Below are 22,759 nucleotides of genomic sequence, written 5' to 3' on the forward strand. Positions count from 1 at the left end.
GGAAGATTTCAATTGACCCCTAACATTAACAGCTTTTTGAGGGATCAGAATTTCTGACTTGAACTATGATTTATATGAAAAAATGCTTCTTGAATTTATTCGCAAAGAGTAGCTGTAACGGGATCAGGGCTGAGAACTAAATATCCAAGGATACCTGTCCTATTGAAAGGACAGGCAGATTGCCTTCCAGTAAGAAATTAAGTTGATAGCCAGATGTGATATAGAGTCTGAATGCATAGAATATGTGTGGGTAGAGTTGAGGAACTGCAAAGGGAAAAAGACCCTGATGGGAGTGGTGCACTGCCTCCTGGTAGTAGTCAGGAAGAGGGAAAGAAAATAAATCAGGAAATAGGAAAGGCACTATTATAACTACCATGGGGAACTTCAATGTGCAGGTGGACTGGGAAAATCAGTTTGATAGTGGATCTCAAAAAAAGGTATTCATGGAATGTCTGTGGGATGTTATTTTTGGATCAGTTTGTAGTAGAGCCCAGGAGGCAATTCTGGATTTGATGATGTATAATGAAGCAGACTTGATCAGGGAGCTGAAGGTGAAGGAACCCCCAGAAGGCACTGATCATTATATAATAGAATTCACCCTACAGTTTCAGAGGGAGAAACTGGAATTCAGAGTCTTACTATTACAATTGAGTCACACAAATGTTCCATCTTCATGTTCCATCAGTGTGACTTTTGTGAAGTGTTATTGTTCTACTCCTCCTCAGACTTATATGCCCGAGTCTGTTAAGGTGGGTGATATCACACCCGGTTTTCCTTTATAGTGGTTTGTATATGGGAGCTACGTCAACGTGCTGGTTGATGGCATTGCGGGTTGAAAACCAGGCCTCCAAGAATTCTCTGTTTAACTTGTCCTAGGATGGTTACATTGTCTCAGTCAAATTGGTGGTCCTCTTTTCTGCATGTACTGAGATGAGGGAAAACTGGTCATGCCGTTTTGCTGCTAGTTGGTGTTTGTGTATCTGGATTGTTAGTTTTCTTTGGGTCTGGCTGATGTGGTGTTGTGGCAGTCGTTACATGGGATTTTATATATTACATTGGTCCTGCATGTTGTGAGTATGAGGTCGTTCATTCTTGTGAGTAGTTGGTGCAGTATGGCTGTGGGTTAATGTGATGTTGGGTCATGATTCCTAGTGGTCATAGTAGTCTGGTTGTCATTTCTGATATGTTCTTGATACAGGGTAGGACGACCAGTGTATTGGGGCGTTCAGTATCCTTCTGGTATTGTCTGTCCAATAGGCATAGGGGGATGAAGCTGTTGGGGTATCTGTTGTTTGTGAAGACCTTGTATAGGTGTTCTTTCTCAATCCTGCATAATTCTGGTGTGTTGCAATGCCACCAACCAGTGCGTTGACATAAATCCCACATACAAACCACTCAATGGAAAAGCAGAAGTAATATCACCCACCTTAACAGACCGGGGCATATAAATATCAAGAGGAGTAGAACAACAATGCTTCATGGAAGTTGCATTGATGATGTTAGCTAGCATGGTGATGAAACATTTGCATGACAACCAACCAGCTCAAGGAGCAAATCTATAACCACACGCCATAGGTAGTGTTGTAGAACAGAAAGACCTAGGGATGCAGGTACATAATTCTTTGAAGTTTGCATCACATATAGATAGGGTGGTCAAGAAGGCATTCGGCATGTTTGCCTTCATTGCTCAGTCCTTTGAGTATGGGAGTTGGGAAGTCACATTGAGGCCTCTTCTGGAATACTGTATCCAGTTCTGGTCGCCCAGTTATAGGAAGGATATTATTAAGCTGCAGGGGGTTGAGAAGAGATTTACCAGGATGTTGCCGGGAATGGAGAGTTTGAGTTATGAAGAAAGGCTGGGGCATTTTTCACTGGAGTGTAAAAGGTTGAGAAGCGACCTTACAGAAGTTTATAAAATAATGAGGGGTATAAATAGAGCTTTTCCTTAAGGTGGGGGATTTCAAGACCGGGGGCACAGTTTTAAAGTGAGAGAAGAGACATTTAAAAAATACTGGAGACAATTTTTTTAACACAGAGGGTGCTTCACTTGTGCAATGAACTTCCTGAGGAAGCGGTGGATGTGGGTACAATTACAATGTTTAAAAGACATTTGGGTAAGTACTTCAATAGGAAAGATTTGAAAAGATGTGTGCCAGGAGTAGGCAGGTGGGACTAGTTTAGTTTGGGATTATGTTCAGCATGGACTGTTTGGACCAAAGGGTCTGTTTCCATCTGTATGACTCTGAAAGTAACTACAAAGACATGAGGAGAGGAGCTGGTCAGAGTTGATTGGAAGGGGAGCCTGGCAGGGAAGATTGTGGAACAGCAATGGCAGGAGTTTCTGGGGGTAATTCGGGAGGCACAGCAGCTATTTATCCCAAGGAAGATGGAACATGGTAAAGAGAGGATGAGGTAACCAGGGCTGACAAGAAAGGCATGATGGCTCAGTGGTTAGCGCCGCTGCATCACATCGCCAGGACCCATGATTGATTCCACCTTTAGCTGACCATTGTGAATTTGCATGTTCTCCCTGTGTCTGCATAGGTTTCCTCCGGTAGATGTAGTTTCTTCCCACAGTCCAAAACTGGGTAGATTGGCCATGCTCAATTACTCTGTAGTTGTCAGGCATCTGCAAGTTAGGTAGATTAGTAGTGGAAAATGCAGGGTTACAGAGAAGGGGTAGGGTGTAGGTCTGGATGGGATGCTCTTTGAAGGGTCAGTGTGGATCTGATGGGCCAAATGGCCTGCTTCCATACTGTAGGGGATTCTGTGATTCTAAGGGAAGTCAGGGACAGCATAAAAGCAAATGTGGTGAAGATTAGTGAGAAGCCTCGAAAAACTAGCAGAGGGTTGCTAAAAAAAAAGCAACAAGGGGTGAGAAAATGAAATATAAGAGTAAGCCAGCGATTAATATAAAAGATTTTACAGATATATAAAAGGTATGAGAGAGGCAAGTGTGAACATTAGACTGTTGGAAAATGAGGCTAAAGAAGTCACAATGGGGAACAAAGAAATGGCAGAGGAACTGAATAGGTACTTTGGATCAGTTTTCACAGTGGAAGACATCAGCAGCATAGCAGAACTTCAAGAGAGTCAGGAAGTTAAGGTGAATATAGTGGCCACCACCAAGGAGAAGGTGCTAGGGAAGCAGAAAGGTCCGAACCTGGATAAATTATCTGGACCAAATGGACTGCACTCCAGAGTTCTGAAGGAGATAACTGAGAAAATTGGTGGTGATCTTTCATGAGTCACTGGAATCAGGTAGGGTCCCAGAGGACTGGAAAATAGTTAGTGTAACAGCCCTATTTAAGAAGGGAGGGAAGCAGAAGACAGAAAACTATAGGCTGGTTAGCCTGACTTCGGTCGTTGGTAAGATTTTAGATTCCATTGTTAAGCAATTGTGAGATTGTTGCATATATGGAAGTACATGGTAAAATAGTGAAGAGTTAGCATGGCTTCATCAAGGGGAGGTCATAGTCATGGAATCATAGCGATGTACAGCATGGAAACAGACCCTTCGGTCCAATGTGTCCATGCCGACCAGATATCCCAACCCAATCTAGTCCCACCTGCCAGCACCCGGCCCATATCCCTCCAAACCCTTCCTATTCATATACCCATCCAAATGCCTTTTAAATGTTGCAATTGTACTAGCCTTCAGCAGTTCCTGTGGCAGCTCATTCCACACACGTACCACCCTCTGCAAAATGTTGCCCCTTAGGTTTCTTTTATACCTTTTCCCTCTCACCCTAAACCTCTGCCCTCTAGTTCTGGACTACCCCACCCCAGGGAAAACACTTTGTCTATTTATCCTATCCATGCCCCTCATAATTTTGTAAACCTCTATAAGGTCACCCCACAACCTCCGACGCTCCAAGGAAAACAACTCCAGCCTGTTCAGCCTCTCCCTATAGCTCAAATCTTCCAACCCTGGCAACATCCTTGTAAATCTTTTCTGAACCCTTTCAAGTTTCACAACATCTTTCCGATAGGAAGGAGACCAGAATTGCATGCAATCTTCCAACAGTGGCCTGACCAATGTCCTGTACAGCCGCAACGTAACCTCCCAACTCCTGTAGTCAATACTCTGACCAATAAAAGAAAGCATACCAAACCACCTTCTTCACTATCCTATCTACCTGCAACCAAATCTGTTAGAATTGTTCAAGAAGATAGTGAGCAAGTTAGACAAAGAACAAATGGACATGATCTATCTGGATTTACAGAAGGCCCTTGATAAGATGCTGCACAGGAGGCTTATAAATAAGATGAGAGCGCATGGCGTTAGGAGCATGGTACTGGCATGGATAGAGGATTGGCTGATTGGCAGAAGGCAGAGAGGAGGGATAGAGGGGTCTTTTTCAGGGTGGTTGCTGATGACTAGTGAAGATCAGCAGGCATCTGTGTTTGGACCACAACTATTCACATTGTAACAATCTGGACGAAGGAACTGAGGGCATTGTTGCTAAGTTTGCAGATGACACAAAGACAGGTGGAGGGACAGGTAGTGTTGAGGAAGCACAGAAGATGGACAGGCTGGGAGAGTGGGCAAAAATGTGGCAGATGAAATACAATCTGAGAAAGTGTGAGGTTATATACTTTTTTAGGAATAAAGAGATGTTTTCTAAATGGAGAAGGACTTCAGAAATCTGAATTGGAAGTTCTAGTTCAGGATTCTATTAAGGTTAACATGCAGGTTCAGTTGGCAGTTAGGAAGGCAAATGAAATGTTAGCATTTATTTCTAGGGGACTGCAATAAAAAAGCAGAGATATACTGCTGAGACTGTATAAAGCTCTGGTCCGACCACATTTGGAACATTATGAGCAGTTTTGGGCCCCATATCTAAGGAAGGATGTGCTGGTTTTGGAGGGGGTCCAGAATAGGTCTGCAAGAATGATCTTGAGGATAAAGGACTTGTTATATGAGGAACAGTTGAGGACTCTGGGTCTGTACTCAATAGAGTTTTGAAGAATGAGGGTGAATCTCATTGAAACGTACAAAATCCTGAGAGGCCTGGATCAAGTGGATGTGGAGAAGATGTTTCCACCAGTAGGAGAGACTAGGACCCATGGACACAGCCTCAGAACTGAGATGAGGAGGAATTTCTTCAGCCAGAGGGTGGTGACTCTGTGGAACTCATTGCCTCAGAATGCTGGAGGCCAAGTCATTGAGTGTATTGACGACAGTGATAGATAGTTTCTTCAATAGTAAGGAGATCAAGGGTTATGGAGAGCAGGCAGGAGAAACCTATCAGCCATGATCGAGTGGCAGAGCAGACATGAAGGGCAGAATGACATAATTCTGCCCAATATCTTATGGTCTTAAGAAAGGGAACTGGATAAATACTTGAAACATTGCAGGGCAGGGATGTAGGGAAAGGAGTAGTCGTGATCCTATTTGTTAACTTTTTGACAGAGTTGACAACCTCCCTGTGCACCGTATTGTTCTGTGGTTCTCTAATTGATAAATTACACTGAATTGAAATAGTCAAAGTCCTAAGTTTTGTGCAATGGTTTGGTCCAATGTATATGCTATGTATTAAATTAAGAAAAGCTTAAATGACAACAGACCAGAGAAGTAACCAAATTCGCCAAAGAACATTCACTGTTATTTATACAATGTTTTGTTACAAGATTCCACAATCGTCAAAAGTGTGAAAAGAAGCTCTGGATGTAATTTTATATATGGTTTATACTAATTATACAATATACAGTGTTATTCTATAGAATATATGTTTTTTTTTCTGATTGTCAACCTAACTAACTTCAATTATTTAACAATTATGATGCTGCACATGTCCCAAATATTAACACATCATCAATATGGATAAGCTGTTCAGGATGTGCCTGAGCAACCACTGTTAACTCCTTATTGTGCACATTGATCACACATCAGGTCATGGTATCATTCAGGCTTAGGCCTGATACTCTACACTAAGTTGAACTTGATATCCAGTACTCAGACAATCGGTATCTGTCGAGACTTCATCTTGACATTCACACAAAGAGGGCCAGTGCTCCTCCCTCATTACCTTCTGAAATCCAGGAAGATGAGTTTAAAGCAGTCTAGATCAGCAAATGGTGGTAGAACAAAAGACCCCTGTAGCCAGCTCAGTGTAAATTACTAGAGGTAATTACTTCAACATGGTTTGGCAGGACAGAATTTGAGTAATGGTGAAAAAATGACACATTCTGTTAAAGCTTTCCATTTTGCACTTGTCAGGACATTTAGAAAAAAAAAACCAATACTAGGGGACCCAAAGAAACCCAAACATATAAATAGAAGGCAGGAATTATCAGCAGTGCTTCGCCTGAGGCCCACTGAAGATGTTACCTAGCAGGGTGACGAAACATCTGGAAATGAGCCTTCCAGCTCAGCGAGCAAACGTACATCCAAAACCTCAACCTGAGCTACAAATCTTCTCAATCAACGTTTGTACTGTATGAGAAAATAATGCTAATTGGCTGGCAAATGGACCCTGATTGTTAGAGGTGTTGACATGAAGAATGCACCCATTAAAAGTAACTGACATTTAACAGCCAGACATTGTTTCAATGTTAGCCCCAAGGTGATTCTGATTGGTCAGGACATTGCCCTGAAAAATGAACCACCAAATGACTATTTTATTGAACTGAAACAAGCATGGTGCATGTTCTTTTCTGTCTGCAAAGATGAGACTCTGTGAATTAAAATTTAGTGTAAAGACCACATTTTCATTTCATTTATTTGTAGACTGTAAACCTTTTTAAAAAAGACACTGCTATAGGCCAAAGAGACTGTGCAAAGAGATGGCAGTTTTATGAAAACCATATGAGTTGTACGCAATGCTGTTTTCCACTGAAACTGAAAGCAAAAAGCTCTCACCATGGAGCTGATCAGTTATGAATTGTTTGGTATCAATGCTCTGTTTGCAGTCTGGCTTGAATGGGCTACTGCAGCAGGGAATAGCCTAGTCTGCAAAGAGAAAGCAACAAAAGAAACCTTCTTCTGTGTTGAGGAATTCTCAAGCAGTGAACAAAAGGGAATATCAGTATCCAAACAACTTTGTGTCAAAAGCAAAAATGTAAAAAGGAATTGAAAGGAAGAGAAAGAAACTCATCGAATCCATGGTTCGGACTGATGCTATTAAACTGTTTCCCTGATCTTGTTTCTCTTTTCCCATTCTTAATATTCATGTCTTGTCTACCCATATGTGAAGGGGCAAATGTAAGAAGGAGATGAGCTTAAGTTGTAGATTTAAAGTTAGTGAATTATATTTCCGAATTGCATAGGAACAGGGCTAGGCCATACAGCCTCTTGAGTCTGTTCTGCCATTCAATGAAATCACGTTGGGCTGATCTGTGGCCTAACTCCATCTGCCTGTATTTGGCCCATATCTTTCAATACTTTTGCTTCACAAAAGGTTATGTGTCTCAGATTTAAAAGTGACAACTGATCGAACATCCTCTGCCATGTGTGGAAGAGAGTTCCAAACATATACCATGCTTTGTACACAGAAATGCTTCCTAACATCTCCCCTGAACACAGTGACACAGTGGTTAGCACTGCTGCCTCATAGTGCCTGGGTTTTGGGTTCAATCCCACCCTTGGGTGACTGTGTTCATTCTCCCCGAGTCTGCATGGATTGCTTCTGGGTGCTCCAGTTTCCTCTCTCAGTCTAAAAATGTGCAGGTTAAGCAGATTAATTGTGGGAAATGGAGGGACAGTGTAAGGGGATAAGTCTGGATGAGAGGCTCTTTGAAGGGTTGGTTTGGACATGATGGGCTGAATGGCCTACTTCCATACTGTAGGGATTCTATGAATGATCTGGCTCCCATTCTCAGACAATGCTTCCGAGTTCTAGACTCCCCAAACAGTGGAAATAGTTTATCTTTATCAATGCTGTCTTTTCCTCTTAATACATTGAACCCTTTGATTAGATCACTCCTTAAACTTCAAATTGTACAGAAATCAGGTCTAATTTGTATAATTTCTCCTCATAATTCCTGAAGTCAACGCATCATTCTTGTAAATCAACCTTGTACTCCCGCCAAGGCCTATATACCCTTCTTAAGGTGTGGTACCCAGATCCTATCTCAGTACTCCAAGTGGGGTCTAACTAGGAACTTTGTATAATTGCAGCATAATTTCTGCATCCTATACTATAATTGTCTAGATATAAAGATAAGCATTCTATCAGCTTTCTTGATTATTTTCTGCACTTGTTCATAGCATTTAAAGAGCTATGCCCCTGAAGCCCAAATTCTCTGGACATCCAGTATAGTTAACATCATACCATCTAGAAAATACCCTGAGCTATCCCTTTTTGGCCCAAAATGGATTCGCCCCCATGCACACACTTGCTTACATTAAACTACTAAACTTCACTTTCCACAGTTTTGCCCATTCACTTAGTCAATCAAGACCCATTTGCAATTTTCTGCTTTCATCAATACTTTCTACAATGCCATCTAACTTTATACAATCAACAAATTTGGATATATTATGACTTTCTATGCCTTTACCAAAGTGGTTAATAAATAATGGGGTGGCATAGTGGCTCAGTGGTTAGCACTGCTGCCTCGCAGCACCAGGGTCCCAGGTTTGATTCTGGCCTTGGGTGACTGTGTGTGTCATTCTCCCTGTGTCTGCGTGGGTATCCTCCGGGTGCTCCGGTTTCCTCCCACAGTCCAAAGATGTGCAGGCCATCCTAAATTGCCCATAGTGTTAGGTGTATTAGTCAGTGGGTCTGGGTGGGTTACTCTTTGGAGGGTTGGTGTGGACTTGTTGGGCTGAAGGGCCTGTTTCCACACTGTAAGGAATCTAGAATGTGAATAATTAAGGCCCTAATACCATTTCATGCGGAACCCATTTTGGACCAGGCCAGACCCTCAAAACCTTTCAAGGAAGTAGCTCAGACCCTAATGTTGCTAGTTGCTACAAGCAGGATATGTCAGGAGTGATGCAGCTGGTCGAACTACTTAGTTTTGAAAAAAACACAATTTATTTACAAGATTACTGAATGAAACACAAACAAAAGAGAACAGAATTACAGAATAACCTACCCAACAGATTGTATACTAACTTGGTGACGCTATTCCAAATACTTCCAAACATCCGCCCCATTATTTATTAACCACTTTGATAAAGGCATAGAAAGTCATAATATATCCAAATTTGTTGATTGTATAAAGTTAGATGGCATTGTAGAAAGTATTGATGAAAGCAGAAAATTGCAAATGGGTCTTGATTGACTAAGTTTGCACGTTCTCCCCGTGTCTGCGTGGGTTTCCTCCGGGTGCTCCGGTTTCCTCCCACAGTCCAAAGATGTGCGGGTCAGGTGAATTGGCCATGCTAAATTGCCCATAGTGTTAGGTAAGGGGTAAATGTAGGGGTATGGGTGGGTTTCGCTTCGGCGGGTCGGTGTGGACTTGTTGGGCCGAAGGGCCTGTCTCCACACTGTAAATCTAATCTAATCTAATCTAATCTAATCCCTTGGCAAAAAAGGTAAAATCAAACACATGACATTACAGGAGAACGATGTCAGAGAGAGAATCAGCATGAACTTGCTTCTTTTGTGTAATTGTTCCTTGGACCAGCAGCCTCAAACTGTCTGCCAAAACCAAATCAAACCAGAGAAAAGCTGAGCTGGGAGACCTAGCCATTCCCCTTCATTGTACAAGTGTTTTTTTGAAAGCTTGGAAGCCTTTTGCCTGAGACAGTTTCTGCTAGTTATAATCAAACTGCCCCTAAAACCCTTTGAACCCAGACTTTTCGGAAATTGTGTCTTTTATGACCTCCATGAATAAAAAAAGGACAAAATAACTTTCTTAAAGGACCAGCATTATTACACACCACTGATCACATCCTGCCAATTTAAATCCGTAACCATCATCCCTATCTTTTGTCACCTGTTACGAAGTTGTAGACTTGTTCTGTACCTTTAAGAGAGAGAGAGAGAAAGAACTAAGAGATTACAAGCACCTGTGTATATGACTAGATGGGAGTCTCAGAGTGTACTGGAAAATTGAAAATATATACTATTTGGCTGTGAAATGGATACCTGAGTTTTGGTTGTTATTTTGACAACAATTTTAATTTAACCAATCAGTTTAAATTATGCCCCAGGATACTAAAACCCAATCGAGTCTGAATTTATTGTTTTGCCAAAATTCAATCAATGAGACAATCCAATGTTGGGGGAGGTGGGGCTAAAAGACCATGGCTATTTTGAAATTGGTCAGAGAGCAACAACAGTGGAGAGAGACAGAGAAACTGCTGGACAGCTAATCTAACATCGCGCTCTTAAAGAAATCAGAAACAAAAACCTCTTTATCAAAGGTACCTTTTCATGTAAAGCCTTAATTAGTTCTTAATTAGTTTCTCTTTCACTGGAGACCATGTTAAAACTCTGCTTAAGGTTGGCAATTATAGAATTTAACCTGGACAATTCAGTTTAATGCCACTTAAACAATAAACTAAATTAGATCTGTACAAAATTAAAATGTTTTTCTTGCTGAATAGCTGCACACAGGCCTGTAGAGGAAAGATCACTGATGAGCCTTTAAAAATGTGGTTGAGCCTCGGACACTATTAAAATGGTCATTATAATGTTGCTATTTTAGACAATTTGCTGCACCACACTCTAAAAGTAATTAATTGGCTGTAAAGTACTTTGTCGAAGAGTGTGGTTCTGGAAAAGCACAGCCGATCAGGCAGCACCCGAGGAGCAGGAGAATCGACATTTCGGGCATAAGCCCTTCATCTGGAAAGTGCTTTGTGCCATTGTGAGATTAACAAAGGCTCAATGGAAACAGGTTATTTCTTGTAAGATCAATGTAAAATTGTGAATTTTATTTCCCAATATTCAACTCTCTGTTCCATACCATGCTGGGTCAATTTGATACCAACAGAAAATAAAGCTGCTATTTCAGTCAAGTGATGAACAAAGATGAAAAACACATGGCAAGTGTGATCGCGATTTCAGTGATTCTTCAATTCAGTTCAATGGCTCTCAACAGCAACAGTGCTTCCAACATAAGGAAATACCTTTTGTACTCTGATGAGTTTAGCAAGCTTGTTTCTTATTTCTTTGGCTGCTATAATATAAATAATTGGACTGAATAAAGGGCTTAAAATAACATATACAAGAGCAGAAACTTTATGAATAATTGGGAGGCTGTGGCTGACATAGAATAATGCAGAATAAAGGACCAGGGAGGGGTAAAATAAGCTGAGGACCAACAGATGACCTACACAGGTGGCAAAAACCTTTCGCTGTTCAGAAGAGGCAACTTTTACTATTTTACATATTTTAATGTAAAACCAGAGAATAGTAAGAAAACTTGAAAAGACAAATATCACATTTAACATTAAATTAATAAATTTAACAGAGATTGCATCTGCGCAGATCAGGCTCATTACCGACAGCAATTCACAAAAGGAATTGTCAACTTCATTTGGACCACAAAATGGAAAAATAGAAGTTAAAACTACTGGAGGCAAGGAACAGGCCATTCCTAATACCCAGGTAAGACCTGCCAATTTGACGAAAAAAGCATCTCTTCTGAGGGATAAATAATATTCGGGGTTGCATATTGCAACTGAACGGTCATAAGCCATCACAGTGAGCAGCAATATCTTCGCTGTTGATATACTGTGGAAGAAATACATTTGGATAAAACAATTACTCCACAGAATAACTTTAATGTTGAATATAAGCCTCACCAACATTTGAGGAATGACTGAACTTGTTAACACCACATCCATTGCTGCCAAATTAGCAACAAGAAAATACATTGGTATGTGCAACCGCTTGTCTGTTGTAACCATGTACAATACGGAAATGTTCCCAAGAACTATTAATATATATACAATAAGAAACAGGGATGACAAACGTGATTGTAAGTCTTGATGTCCTGGAAATCCAACAAGAATGAATCCTGTGATTGGATATTGTCTTTGATCTGATTCAGCCATTAACCGGTTTTCCCCTATTGAATTAATAATTGTGAGTCAGCAAGGTGGCACAACAACCTCATGGCATCTAATATCTGTGATCAAATTAGTACCTTCACTGCAACAATACTTATTTAAAGGACATCTAGTTTCTCTTTTACCAAATTATAGTCATACAGATGTACAGCACGGAAACAGACCCTTCAGTCCAACCCGTCCATGCCGACCAGATATCCCAACCCAATCTCGTCCCACCTGCCAGCACGCGGCCCATATCCTTCAAAACCCTTCCTATTCACATACCCATCTAAATACATTTTAAATGCTGCAATTGTACCAGCCTCCACCATTTCCTCTGGCAGCTCATTCCATAGATGTACCACCCTCGGCGTGAAAAAGTTGCCCCTTAGGTCTCTTTTATATCTTTCCCCTCTCACCCTAAACCTATGCCCTCTAGTTCTGATCACACCCCCCACCCCAGAGAAAAGACTTTGTCTATTTACCCTATCGTTATGCCCCTCATAATTATGTAAACCTCTATAAGGTCACCACATATGCATCATAAAAATATAACTGATCTTAAATTCTTTAGCTGTGTCAAAATGACATCAGCTTTCCCTAATAAATACTCCTGCAAGTTGGTCATGTATGAAAACAGACAAGGAATTTGTTTTTAAATTCACTCATGGGATGTAGGCTTCTCTGGCTAGGCTAGCATTTATTCCCAATCCCTCATCACCTAGAAAGCAGCTAAGAGTCAACAACATTGCTATGGGTCTGGCGTCACATCTGGGCCAGACTAGGTAAAGACGACAGATTTAATTCCTTAAAGAACATTAGTGAACCAGATGGGTATTCTCCCCCTAATAATAGTTTCAGAGTCAACAGTGGACCCTTAATTCCAGGTTCTTTGTTGAATTCAAATTCCACCACCTACTATAGAAGGATTTGAACGCAGGTCCTCCAGAACTTTAGCTGAATTTCTGGATTAACAGTCTAGCAATAATACCATTTGGCCATCACCTCCCTGAGGGATACAGATGATGTTAAGAGAAAGAAAAAAAATAAGGTCTGCGGATGCTGGAGATCACAGCTGAAAATGTGTTGCTGGTTAAAGCACAGCAGGTCAGGCAGCATCTCAGGAATAGGGAATTCGACGTTTCGAGCATAAGCCCTTCATCAGGAATGAGAGAGAGTAGCCAAGCAGGCTAAGATAAAAGGTAGGGAGGAGGGACTTGAGGGAAGGGCGATGGAGGTGGGATAGGTGGAAGGAGGTCAAGGTGAGGGTGATAGGCCGGAGTGGGGTGGGGGCGGAGAGGTCAGGAAGAGGATTGCAGGTTAGGAGGGCGGTGCTGAGTTGAGGGAACCGACTGAGACAAGGTGGGGGGAGGGGAAATGAGGAAACTGGAGAAATCTGAATTCATACCTTGTGGTTGGAGGGAATTCAGATTTCTCCAGTTTCCTCATTTCCCCTCCCCCCACCTTGTCTCAGTCGGTTCCCTCAACTCAGCACCGCCCTCCTAACCTGAAATCTTCTTCCTGACCTCTCCGCCTCCACCCCACTCCGGCCTATCACCCTCACCTTGACCTCTTTCCACCTATCCCACCTCCATCGCCCCTCCCCCAAGTCCCTCCTCCCTACCTTTTATCTTAGCCTGCTTGGCTACTCTCTCTCATTCCTGATGAAGGGCTTATGCTCGAAACTTCGAATTCCCTATTCCTGAGATGCTGCCTAACCTGCTGTGTTTTAACCAGCAACACATTTTCAGATGTTAAGAGAAAGGCCTTGTTAACTACTTAGAGTGAGGGAATATGTAAATCTAGTTAGGATCTTTTCTTCTGAGTATTTTTTCATCTGTTCACTGGCTGGGCCAGTATTCATTGCCATCCCCATGCCCCAGTGAGCTGTCTTGAATTGTTGCAGTCTTTGGGGTGTAAGGTTACCCAGAGCAGTGGTTTCCAAGTGGTGTTTTGTGTAAAATGTTGTACAAAATAAATACAAAAATGAAAAGAAATGTAAAACATTGTTTGATCATAAACAATTTTGTTTCTAACAGAAGTTACAACTTATAAAACTCATGAAGATTAATTATCAAATTAAAAGTGAGTCAGTTAGGCCCCTGAACTGAGTGCTGTGTGTATAACAGAAGGCCTCGAGTAGTTAGAAATAGTTCAGTTGAATAAATTTTGCAAATGTGTCTGTGCTCACAGTTGAAGACTGTACTTTTTCCAGTGACTATGAAACATTAATCCATTTGTTCTTTCTTTAGCTTGTTGTATGCATAATGTTGCAAACCTCTCCACTAAGACTGTGACCACAGTAAATGCAATAAGTGTGACATTGTGACATTTAGCTGAAAAAAGTGGATGAGCCACAGAGTTGTTTGTCTCATTGAAGTGGACAAAGTTAAAAATCACACAACACCAGGTTATAGTCCAACAGGTTTATTTGGAAGTACAAGCTTTTGAAGTACTCCTCCTTTATCAGGTAGCTAGTGGGACAGGATCATAGGACACAGAATTTATAGTAAAAGATCAAAGTGTCGTACAACTGATGTATTGAACAAACCTAGATTGCTGCTAAGTCTTTAATCACTTAGAATGGGGTTGCAGACTTTGATTGATTAATATGTAAATCCCAGAACTTCTTTCAAGCCCCGAGATAACTTGGTTTCATCAGTATAAAACAAAAGGTGGTATCTCAGCTCAGACAATGCATTAAAGGTGTAAGGTTAGAGTCTGTATGTATCCCAACCTTAAGTCAGATTGATTCTGTTTCCAAAGTAGGAATTTATAAAATGTCACATTAACTGGCTACAAATTATGTGCTTTTTGAACAAAGTAGAATATACCTGCAAATACAAATCTACAAATTCACCCCAAAGGCTTGTGTGAAGGTGTGTGTGTACTTGATGGAGTGGGTGCGCAAATGTGACGGAGTATAGGCTTGTGAGTGTGTGAGGCAAGGTGTGTGTTTAAGAGAGGGCCGTGTGACAGTGCGTGTGTGAGTGCGTGTGTGCTTGTGTGTGAGTGAGAATGTATAGTGTAGTGGGATCACCTGGAGTGTGACATGAACCCAAGATCCCAGTTGAGGCTGTCCTCATGGTACCAAACTTGGCTATCAGCCTCTGCTTGGCAACTCTGTTGTTGCGTTTCCTGAAGTCCACCTTGGAGAACGTTCAACTGAAAACCCAAGGCCGAACATCCTTGACACACAATCTGTAGGCAGCCAGTCAATGTGATATTTTATAAATTCCTATTTTGGAAATAGAACCAGTCTGATTCAAGATTAGGATACAGACAGATTCTAACCTCACACCTTTAGTGCATTGTCTGCGCTGAGATGTCACTTTCTTTTATATTTTATTAAACAATTCACAGTTTACAAAACAATTAACATTTATAGCTATACACAAAGAAACAGTAATTTTACAAGGGAGACGAATGGCAAAGCCAAGCCCCAAACCCTGACATTCAACTGGTTTTCAGGGAGGTGAGGACAAACCTAAAACGTCACTTCTTTTATACTGATAAAATCTTAAATTATCTTGGGACTGTGATTTCAATGATTTACATATTAATCAATCAAAACCTGCTCGCCTGTTCTAAGTGGTTAAAGATGTAACAGCAATCTAGTTTGTTTGATTCATCGCATCAGTTGGAGGACACTTTGATCTTTTACTATAAATTCTGTGCCCAATGATCCTGTCCCACTAGCTACCTGATGAAGGAGCAGTGCTCCAAAAGCTAGTGCTTCCAAATAAACCTGTTGGACTATAATCTGGTGTTGTGTGATTTTTAACTTTGTACACCCTAGTCCAACACCAGGACCTCCACGTCATTGAAGTGTGCCATGTTACTGAAAAGATTGGAAACCACTGACCTACAATGCTGCAAGGATGAGATTTGCAGGATTTTTATCCAATGTCACTGAAAGAATGGCAATATGGTTCAACACCAAGGTGGTGAATGGCTTGGAGGGGAACTTTCAAGGGGTAGTGTTCCACTTTATCTGCTGCCTTGTCATTCTAAGTGGATGTGGGTTTGGAACATGCTACTGAAGGAGTTTAGTCACACTGACGACTTGTGTCTTGTAGATAGTAACAGGTTTTGCAGAGACAAGAAATTAATTACTAGCTGCACAATTCCTAGTACCTGCACTTACAACCACAATATTTATGTAGTCAATCCAGTTTAGTTTCTGGTCAATGGTAATCCTGAGGATGATGATAGTGGGGATTCAATTATGGTAATTAACTGATGATTATAACTGTTAGTTAACCAAGACTGTACAGTGTTAGGACCATTGAAATTCAACTGTGTGGAAATTCCAGATGTTTAATTTTAATTCAATTCTCATCATTTGAGATTTGACTCAAAAAACCAAGTATTCATTTGGATTACTAATCCAGTGTCAAAGCCACAATGTCACTGCCTATCCTATTGTAAAGCATATGTCTTTCTGACCATTTGTGCCCAAGCCTCAGTCAATTAACTGTGTTATCAAGTTTCATTATCACTACAACCAATTGAATTTCTAAAATAAAACACCTCGGTGTGACTTAATGACATGCATCCTCTGGTCTTCTTTCCCAAATACAGGAAAATTCAAGTGGCTGACATCAACCACAGGCTGCCGATTAAAGTTAAAAACACAGAAAATTGTTTTGGAAAGTCCTCTCATTTAAAGCTGCCTAACTATTTTCCATAACTGATAGCTATTGCCTTCAGATGGTCTGTACAATTACAAAAACGGTAGTATGGATGTAGGATGTAAGTTGAATAAGGAGTTGAAATTGGCCTGTCACAAAGATGTTGCTACAGTTGTTATGGGGGATTTTAACATGCAGGTAGATTGGGAGAATCAGGATGGTATTGGACCTCAAGAAAGAGACTTTGTGGAGTGCCTCCGAGATTGATTCTTAGAACAGCAATGCTGGAGCCTACCAGGGAGAAGGCAATTCTGGATCTGGTATTGTGCAATGAACCAGAATTGATCAGGGACCTCGAAGTGAAGGAGCCATTAGGAGGTAGTGACCATAATACAATAAGCTTCAATCTGCAATTTGAAAGGGAGAGGGTACAATTGGTAGTGACAATATTTCAGTTGAATAAAGGGAACTATGGAGCTATGAGGGAGGAGCTGGCCAAAGTTCAATGGTGCAATACCTTAGCAGGGATGACAGTGGATGAACAATGGCAGATATTTCTGTGTATAATGCAGAAGATGGGCGGCATGGTGGCACAGTGGTTAGCACTGCTGCCTCACGGCGCCTGAGACCCGGGTTCAATTCCCGACTCAGGCGACTGACTGTGTGGAGTTTGCACGTTCTCCCCGTGTCTGCGTGGGTTTCCTCCGGGTGCTCCGGTTTCCTCCCACAGTCCAAAGATGTGCGGGTCAGGTGAATTGGCCATGCTAAATTGCCCGTAGTGTTAGGCAAGGGGTAAATGTAGGGGGATAGGTGGGTTGCGCTTCGGCGGGTCGGTGTGGACTTGTTGGGCCGAAGGGCCTGTTTCCACACTGTAAGTAATCTAATCAAGATGCAGGATCAGTTCATTCTAAAAAGAAAGAAAGGTCCTATGAGGAGGCATGGGTGGCCATGGCTGACGAGGGACGTTAAGAAACTTATAAAGTCAAAAGAGAAAAAGTATAACATAGCAAAGATGAGTGGAAAATGGAGGACTGGGAAGCTTTTAAAGATCAACAGAGGATTACTAAGAAGGAAATATGCAAAGAAAAAAATGAGGTACGAAGGTAAGCTGGCCAAAAATATAAAGGAGAATAGTAAAAGCTCTTTTAGGTATGTGAAAGGGAAAAAAAATGGTTAAGACTAAAATTGGGCCCTTGAAGACAGAAACAGGGGAATGTATTACGACGAACAAAGAAATGGCAGAAGAGTTGAATTGGTACTTCAGATCTGTGTTCACTGGGGAAGACACAAGCAATCTCCCTGAGGTAACAGTGGCTGAAGGACCTGAACTGAAGGGAATTTATATTTGCCAGGAATTGGTGTTGGAGAGACTGTTAGGTCTGAAGGCTGATAAGTCCCCAGGGCCTGATGGTCTACATCCCAGGGTACTGAAGGAGATGGCTCTAGAAATCGTGGATGCATTGGTGATTATTTTCTAGAGTTCGATAGATTCAGGATCAGTTCCTGCGAATTGATGGGTGGCTAATATTGTACCAATTTTCAAGAAAGGAGCGAAAGGGAAAGCAGGAAATTATAGACCAGTTAGTCTGACCTCAGTGGTGGGAAAGATGCTGGAGTCTATTATAAAGGATGAAATTACGACACATCTGGATAATAGTAACAGGATAGGTCAGAGTCAGCATGGAGTTATGAAGGGGAAATCATGCTTGACTAATCTTCTGGAATTTTTTGAGGATGTAACTCTGAAGATGGACAAGGGAGATCCAGTGGATGTAGTGTACCTGGACTTTCAGAAAGCTTTTGATAAAGTCCCACATAGGAGGTTAGTGAGCAAAATTAGGGCACATGGTATTGGGGGCAAAGTACTGACTTGGATTGAAAATTGGTTGGCTGACAGGAAACAAAGAGTAGTGATAAACGGCTCCATTTCGGAATGGCAGGCAGTGACCAGTGGGGTACCGCAGGGATCAGTGCTGGGACCGCAGCTTTTTAAAATATATATTAATGATATAAAAGATGGTATTAATAGTAACATTAGCAAATTTGCTGATGATACAAAGCTGGGTGGCAGGGTGAAATGTGATGAAGATGTTAGGCGATTACAGGGTGACCTGGACAGGTTAGGTGAGTGGACAGATGCATGGCAGGTGCAGTTTAATGTGGATAAATGTGCGGTTATCCACTTTGGTGGCAAGAACAGGAAGGCATATTATTACCTAAATGGAGCTGAAAATGTGTTGCTGGAAAAGCGCAGCAGGTCAAGCACATCCAAGGAGCAGGAGAATCGACGTTTCAGGCATGGACCCTTCTTCAGGAATCTTTCAGGTTCATGCCCGAAACGTCGATTCTCCTGCTCCTTGGATGCTGCCTAACCTGCTGCGCTTTTCCAGCAACACATTTTCAGCTCTGATCTCCAGCATCTGCAGTCCTCGCTTTCTCCTAATACCTAAACGGAGTCAAGTTAGGTAAAGGGGCAGTACAAACGAAATCTGGGTGTTCTTGTACACTAGCTAATGAAGTAAAAAATGAGGTCTGCAGATGCTGGAGATCACAGCTGCAAATGTGTTGCTGGTCAAAGCACAGCAGGTTAGGCAGCATCTCAGGAATAGAGAATTCGACGTTTCGAGCATAAGCCCTTCATCAGGAATGAAGGCAAGCATGCAGGTACAGCAGGTAGTGAAGAAAGCTAATAGCATGCTGGTCTTCATAACAAGAGGGATTGAGTAGCAAAGTTCTGCAGCTGTACAGGGCCCCAGTGAGACTGCACCTGGAATATTGCGTGCAGTTCTGGTCTCCAAATTTGAGGAAAGACATTCTGGCTATTGAAGGAGTGCAGCTTAGGTTCACATTTGGGCAGCACGGTGGCACAGTGGTTAGCACTGCTGCCTCACAGCGCCAGGGACCTGGGTTCAATTCCCGCCTCAGGCGACTGACTGTGTGGAGTTTGCACATTCTCCCCGTGTCTGCGTGGGTTTCCTCCGGGTGCTCCGGTTTCCTCCCACAGTCCAAAGATGTGCGGGTCAGGTGAATTGGCCGTGCTAAATTGCCTGTAATGTTAGGTAAGGGGTATATGTAGGGGTATGGGTGGGTTGCGCTTCGGCGGGTCGGTGTGGACTTGTTGGGCCGAAGGGCCTGTTTCCACACTGTAAGTCTAATCTAATCTAATCTAATCATCACAAGGTCAATTCCTGAAATGGCGGGACTATCTTATGTTGAAAGATTGGAGAACTGGGCTTGTATACCCTTGAGTTTAGAAGACTGAGAGGGGATCTGATTGAGACGGATAAGATTATTAAAGGATTAGACACTCTGGAGGCAGGAAACATGTTTCCTCAGATGGGTGAGTCCCGAACCAGAGGACACAGTTTAAAAATATGGGGTAGACCATTTAGGACAGAGATGAGGAGAAACTTCTTCACCCAGAGAGTGGTAGGTGTGTGGAATGCTCTGTCCCAGAGGGCAGTGGAGGCCCAGTCTCTGGATTTGTTTAAGAAAGAGTTGAATAGAACTCTCAAGGATAGGGGAATCAAGAGTTATGGAGATAAGGCAGGAACAGGATACTGATTGAAGATGATCTGCCATGATCATAATGAATGGTGGTGCAGGCTCGAAGGGCAGAATGGCCCACTCCTGCACCTATTGTCTATAAAATAAAATCTGAAAGAACCGCTGTAAATCAGAAGCAAAAACAGAAGATGCTGGAAAAACTCAACAGGTCTGATAGCATCTGTCAAGAGAAATCAAAGTTAACGTTTGGGTCCAGTAACCCTTCCTCAGAACTGATGGTAGCTCGGAAAAAGGCTGAAGGTAGGGTGGGGGAGGGGGTAAGGAGTGAACGATAGGTAGAGATAGAGTGCAAAGAGAACAGTTAGACAGACAGAGCTAATGATAACAATCTGGCTGGAACGGTGAATAGTTGTTAATGGAGATTGTTAGTGGTTAACAATTGGTAATGTCTAATAGTGATAACAAAGCCTGGTGTGTGGGGTATGGGGCTAGGACATGGGGGGGGGGGGGGGGGGGGGGGGGTTCAGACTCTAAAATTATTGAACTCGGTATTGGGTCTGGAGAGCTCTGCTCTTAATTGGTGATGTACCTTGTTGTTTTTTATGGTTATGTCACTCCATCTTCCTCGGTGTCATTCTTCCATCTTGCACAGAGCTTCGCTGCAGCAGCACAGCAAGCCTGAGACAGAGATGTTGGCCAAGGGTCGCATGCTAAAGTGGCAGGGTACTGGAAGCTCAGGGTCTTTTTTGAGGGCAGAAAGTAGATATTCAAAGCGGTCACCCAGTCTATGCTCCATTTCCCCAGTGTAGAGGCTGTACTATTGCTCTTAACTAATTTTGCCTTCTTAACTGTCGCAGAGTAATATATCCAAAATTATTGTAACTGATTACTTGGTACGCTGTTTATTTCAGTTTCATATTCCCAAGTTCCATCAAGTCACATTTCACAGGTTTTCTTTCCCATCACCAAATCAGCAGAGGTGACAGGTGGATGATCTTATCTACCCAAGATTGTAATCACCTGAGATCTTCAATGATCAGCAATCAGACACAAGTGTTTTTAAATCCTGCTTCTGATCCAGTATGTCATCATCCAAACAGGTTGATTAAACTTGAACACCTATATGCAGTTGCAAAAAAGTTAATTTTGCATACTCGATTCAACACAGGTCCAACTCCTGAAAAATGTAAAACATTTTGAAATAATACAAGGTATAACTACATATATTATCAATGAAAGCAGCACAATAGATTTAATTGCTTTGTAGCTGACCACTTGAAGAACTTGTTTTAGACAATGGAAGAATAGTCAAGGTGAAGAAGCTTGGCAACATCCAGGACAAAGCAGTTTGTTTGGTTAGCACTCAATTCCTTCTTTATAATCGACAATTCCGTGATAGTCACTTTTTTTTCTGTTCATGGTAATTCTGTAAGCCCTTGTCATTCCCCTTTCCTTCCAGTTTCTGATGGAGTACATCCACTCCTTCTCTGATCTAGCTTGTTCTTTCCTTTCTCTTGTTGCCAACATTAGACCCTCCTACCACATAGCACTTCAACTCCCAATTCTTGCTAGTGAGACTTCATAAATTTTCTCTTCACTTGAGCTCTGCTCTTAATTGGTTATGTACCTTGTTTTTTTTATGGTTATGTCACTCCATCTTCCTCAGCAGCCTGTACCATCTATTGAAATACACTTCAGAAATTCACCAAAGCTCTTTATACAGCACCTTTCAAACCCACGACCACTTTCGTCTAGAAGTATGAAGGCAGCAGATATATAGGAATACCACCACCTGCAAGTTCTCGTCCAAGACACACAACACCCTGACTTGGAAATATATCACTGTTCTGTCACTTTTTCTTGATCAAAGTCATGTCCCCATTCCACATAAACTGCAGTCGTTCAAAAAGGCAGCTGACTACTAATTCTGAAAGGCTGAAGAGGAATCACTAGATACAAAACATTAACTCTGCTTTCTCTCCACAGATACTGCCAGACCTGCTGAGTTTTCAGCAATTTCTTGTTTTTATTCTCAAGAGCCATTAGGGATAGGCAACAAGTGATGGCCTGACCAGCAAAGCCCACATACCATGAATTATAAAAGCCCTAGTAGAGACAGTCTCCACTCCAAACCAACTCCACATTATGCATGAATTAGGAGCAGAAATATGCCATTAAGCCTATGACATTCAATAAACCATGGCTTCCCTTTGGCCCAGCTCCCATAGCATCTCTTCTGATGCTTTTGTCCAATCTTACCATTATTTCTTTCTCTGCCTTCACCAACTACCCCAGATCCTGAACAGCAATGCCCTTCTCTCTTTCTCCCAATGTTCCCTCCCCTCAATGACCTTCTCAAATCCCATTCCCAATACCCCACACCCCACTAACCCCTTTTCCCCAAAACCTCACTCCCCAGTGAACTCTCCCTAACCCAATCGCCAATTACCTAGTGAACCCACTTTCCTAATGACCCCTTTCTCCCAATACCCATTAGACCATGAATCTCTCTTTCTCCACTACCCACGTCAAGGACCACCCCCCCCATTTTCCCAATACTCCTCTCCCCCAATGACCTCCATTTCTCTATACTCCACACACCACTCCCTCTTCCATTACCCCTTCCATTACCAATGCCCCAGTGAGCCTCCTCTATTCCCAA

General features: G+C 42.0%; 1 protein-coding gene across 1 annotated transcript; it reads right to left on the minus strand.

Moving 5' to 3' along the window:
- Positions 1–10,984: 10,984 nt before the first annotated feature.
- LOC132829820 (olfactory receptor 11H6-like) lies at positions 10,985–21,202 on the minus strand. Its single transcript, XM_060847188.1, has 2 exons — positions 21,118–21,202; positions 10,985–11,973 (listed from the first exon to the last, which is right to left on the minus strand). Exon 2 carries the CDS (start codon positions 11,957–11,959, stop codon positions 10,985–10,987), a length of 975 nt encoding a protein of 324 aa, XP_060703171.1. The 5' UTR covers positions 11,960–11,973; positions 21,118–21,202.
- Between the last annotated feature and the right edge of the window lie 1,557 nt (positions 21,203–22,759).

Source organism: Hemiscyllium ocellatum, chromosome 2 (assembly GCF_020745735.1).
Source record: "Hemiscyllium ocellatum isolate sHemOce1 chromosome 2, sHemOce1.pat.X.cur, whole genome shotgun sequence".
Lineage (NCBI taxonomy): Eukaryota > Metazoa > Chordata > Chondrichthyes > Orectolobiformes > Hemiscylliidae > Hemiscyllium > Hemiscyllium ocellatum.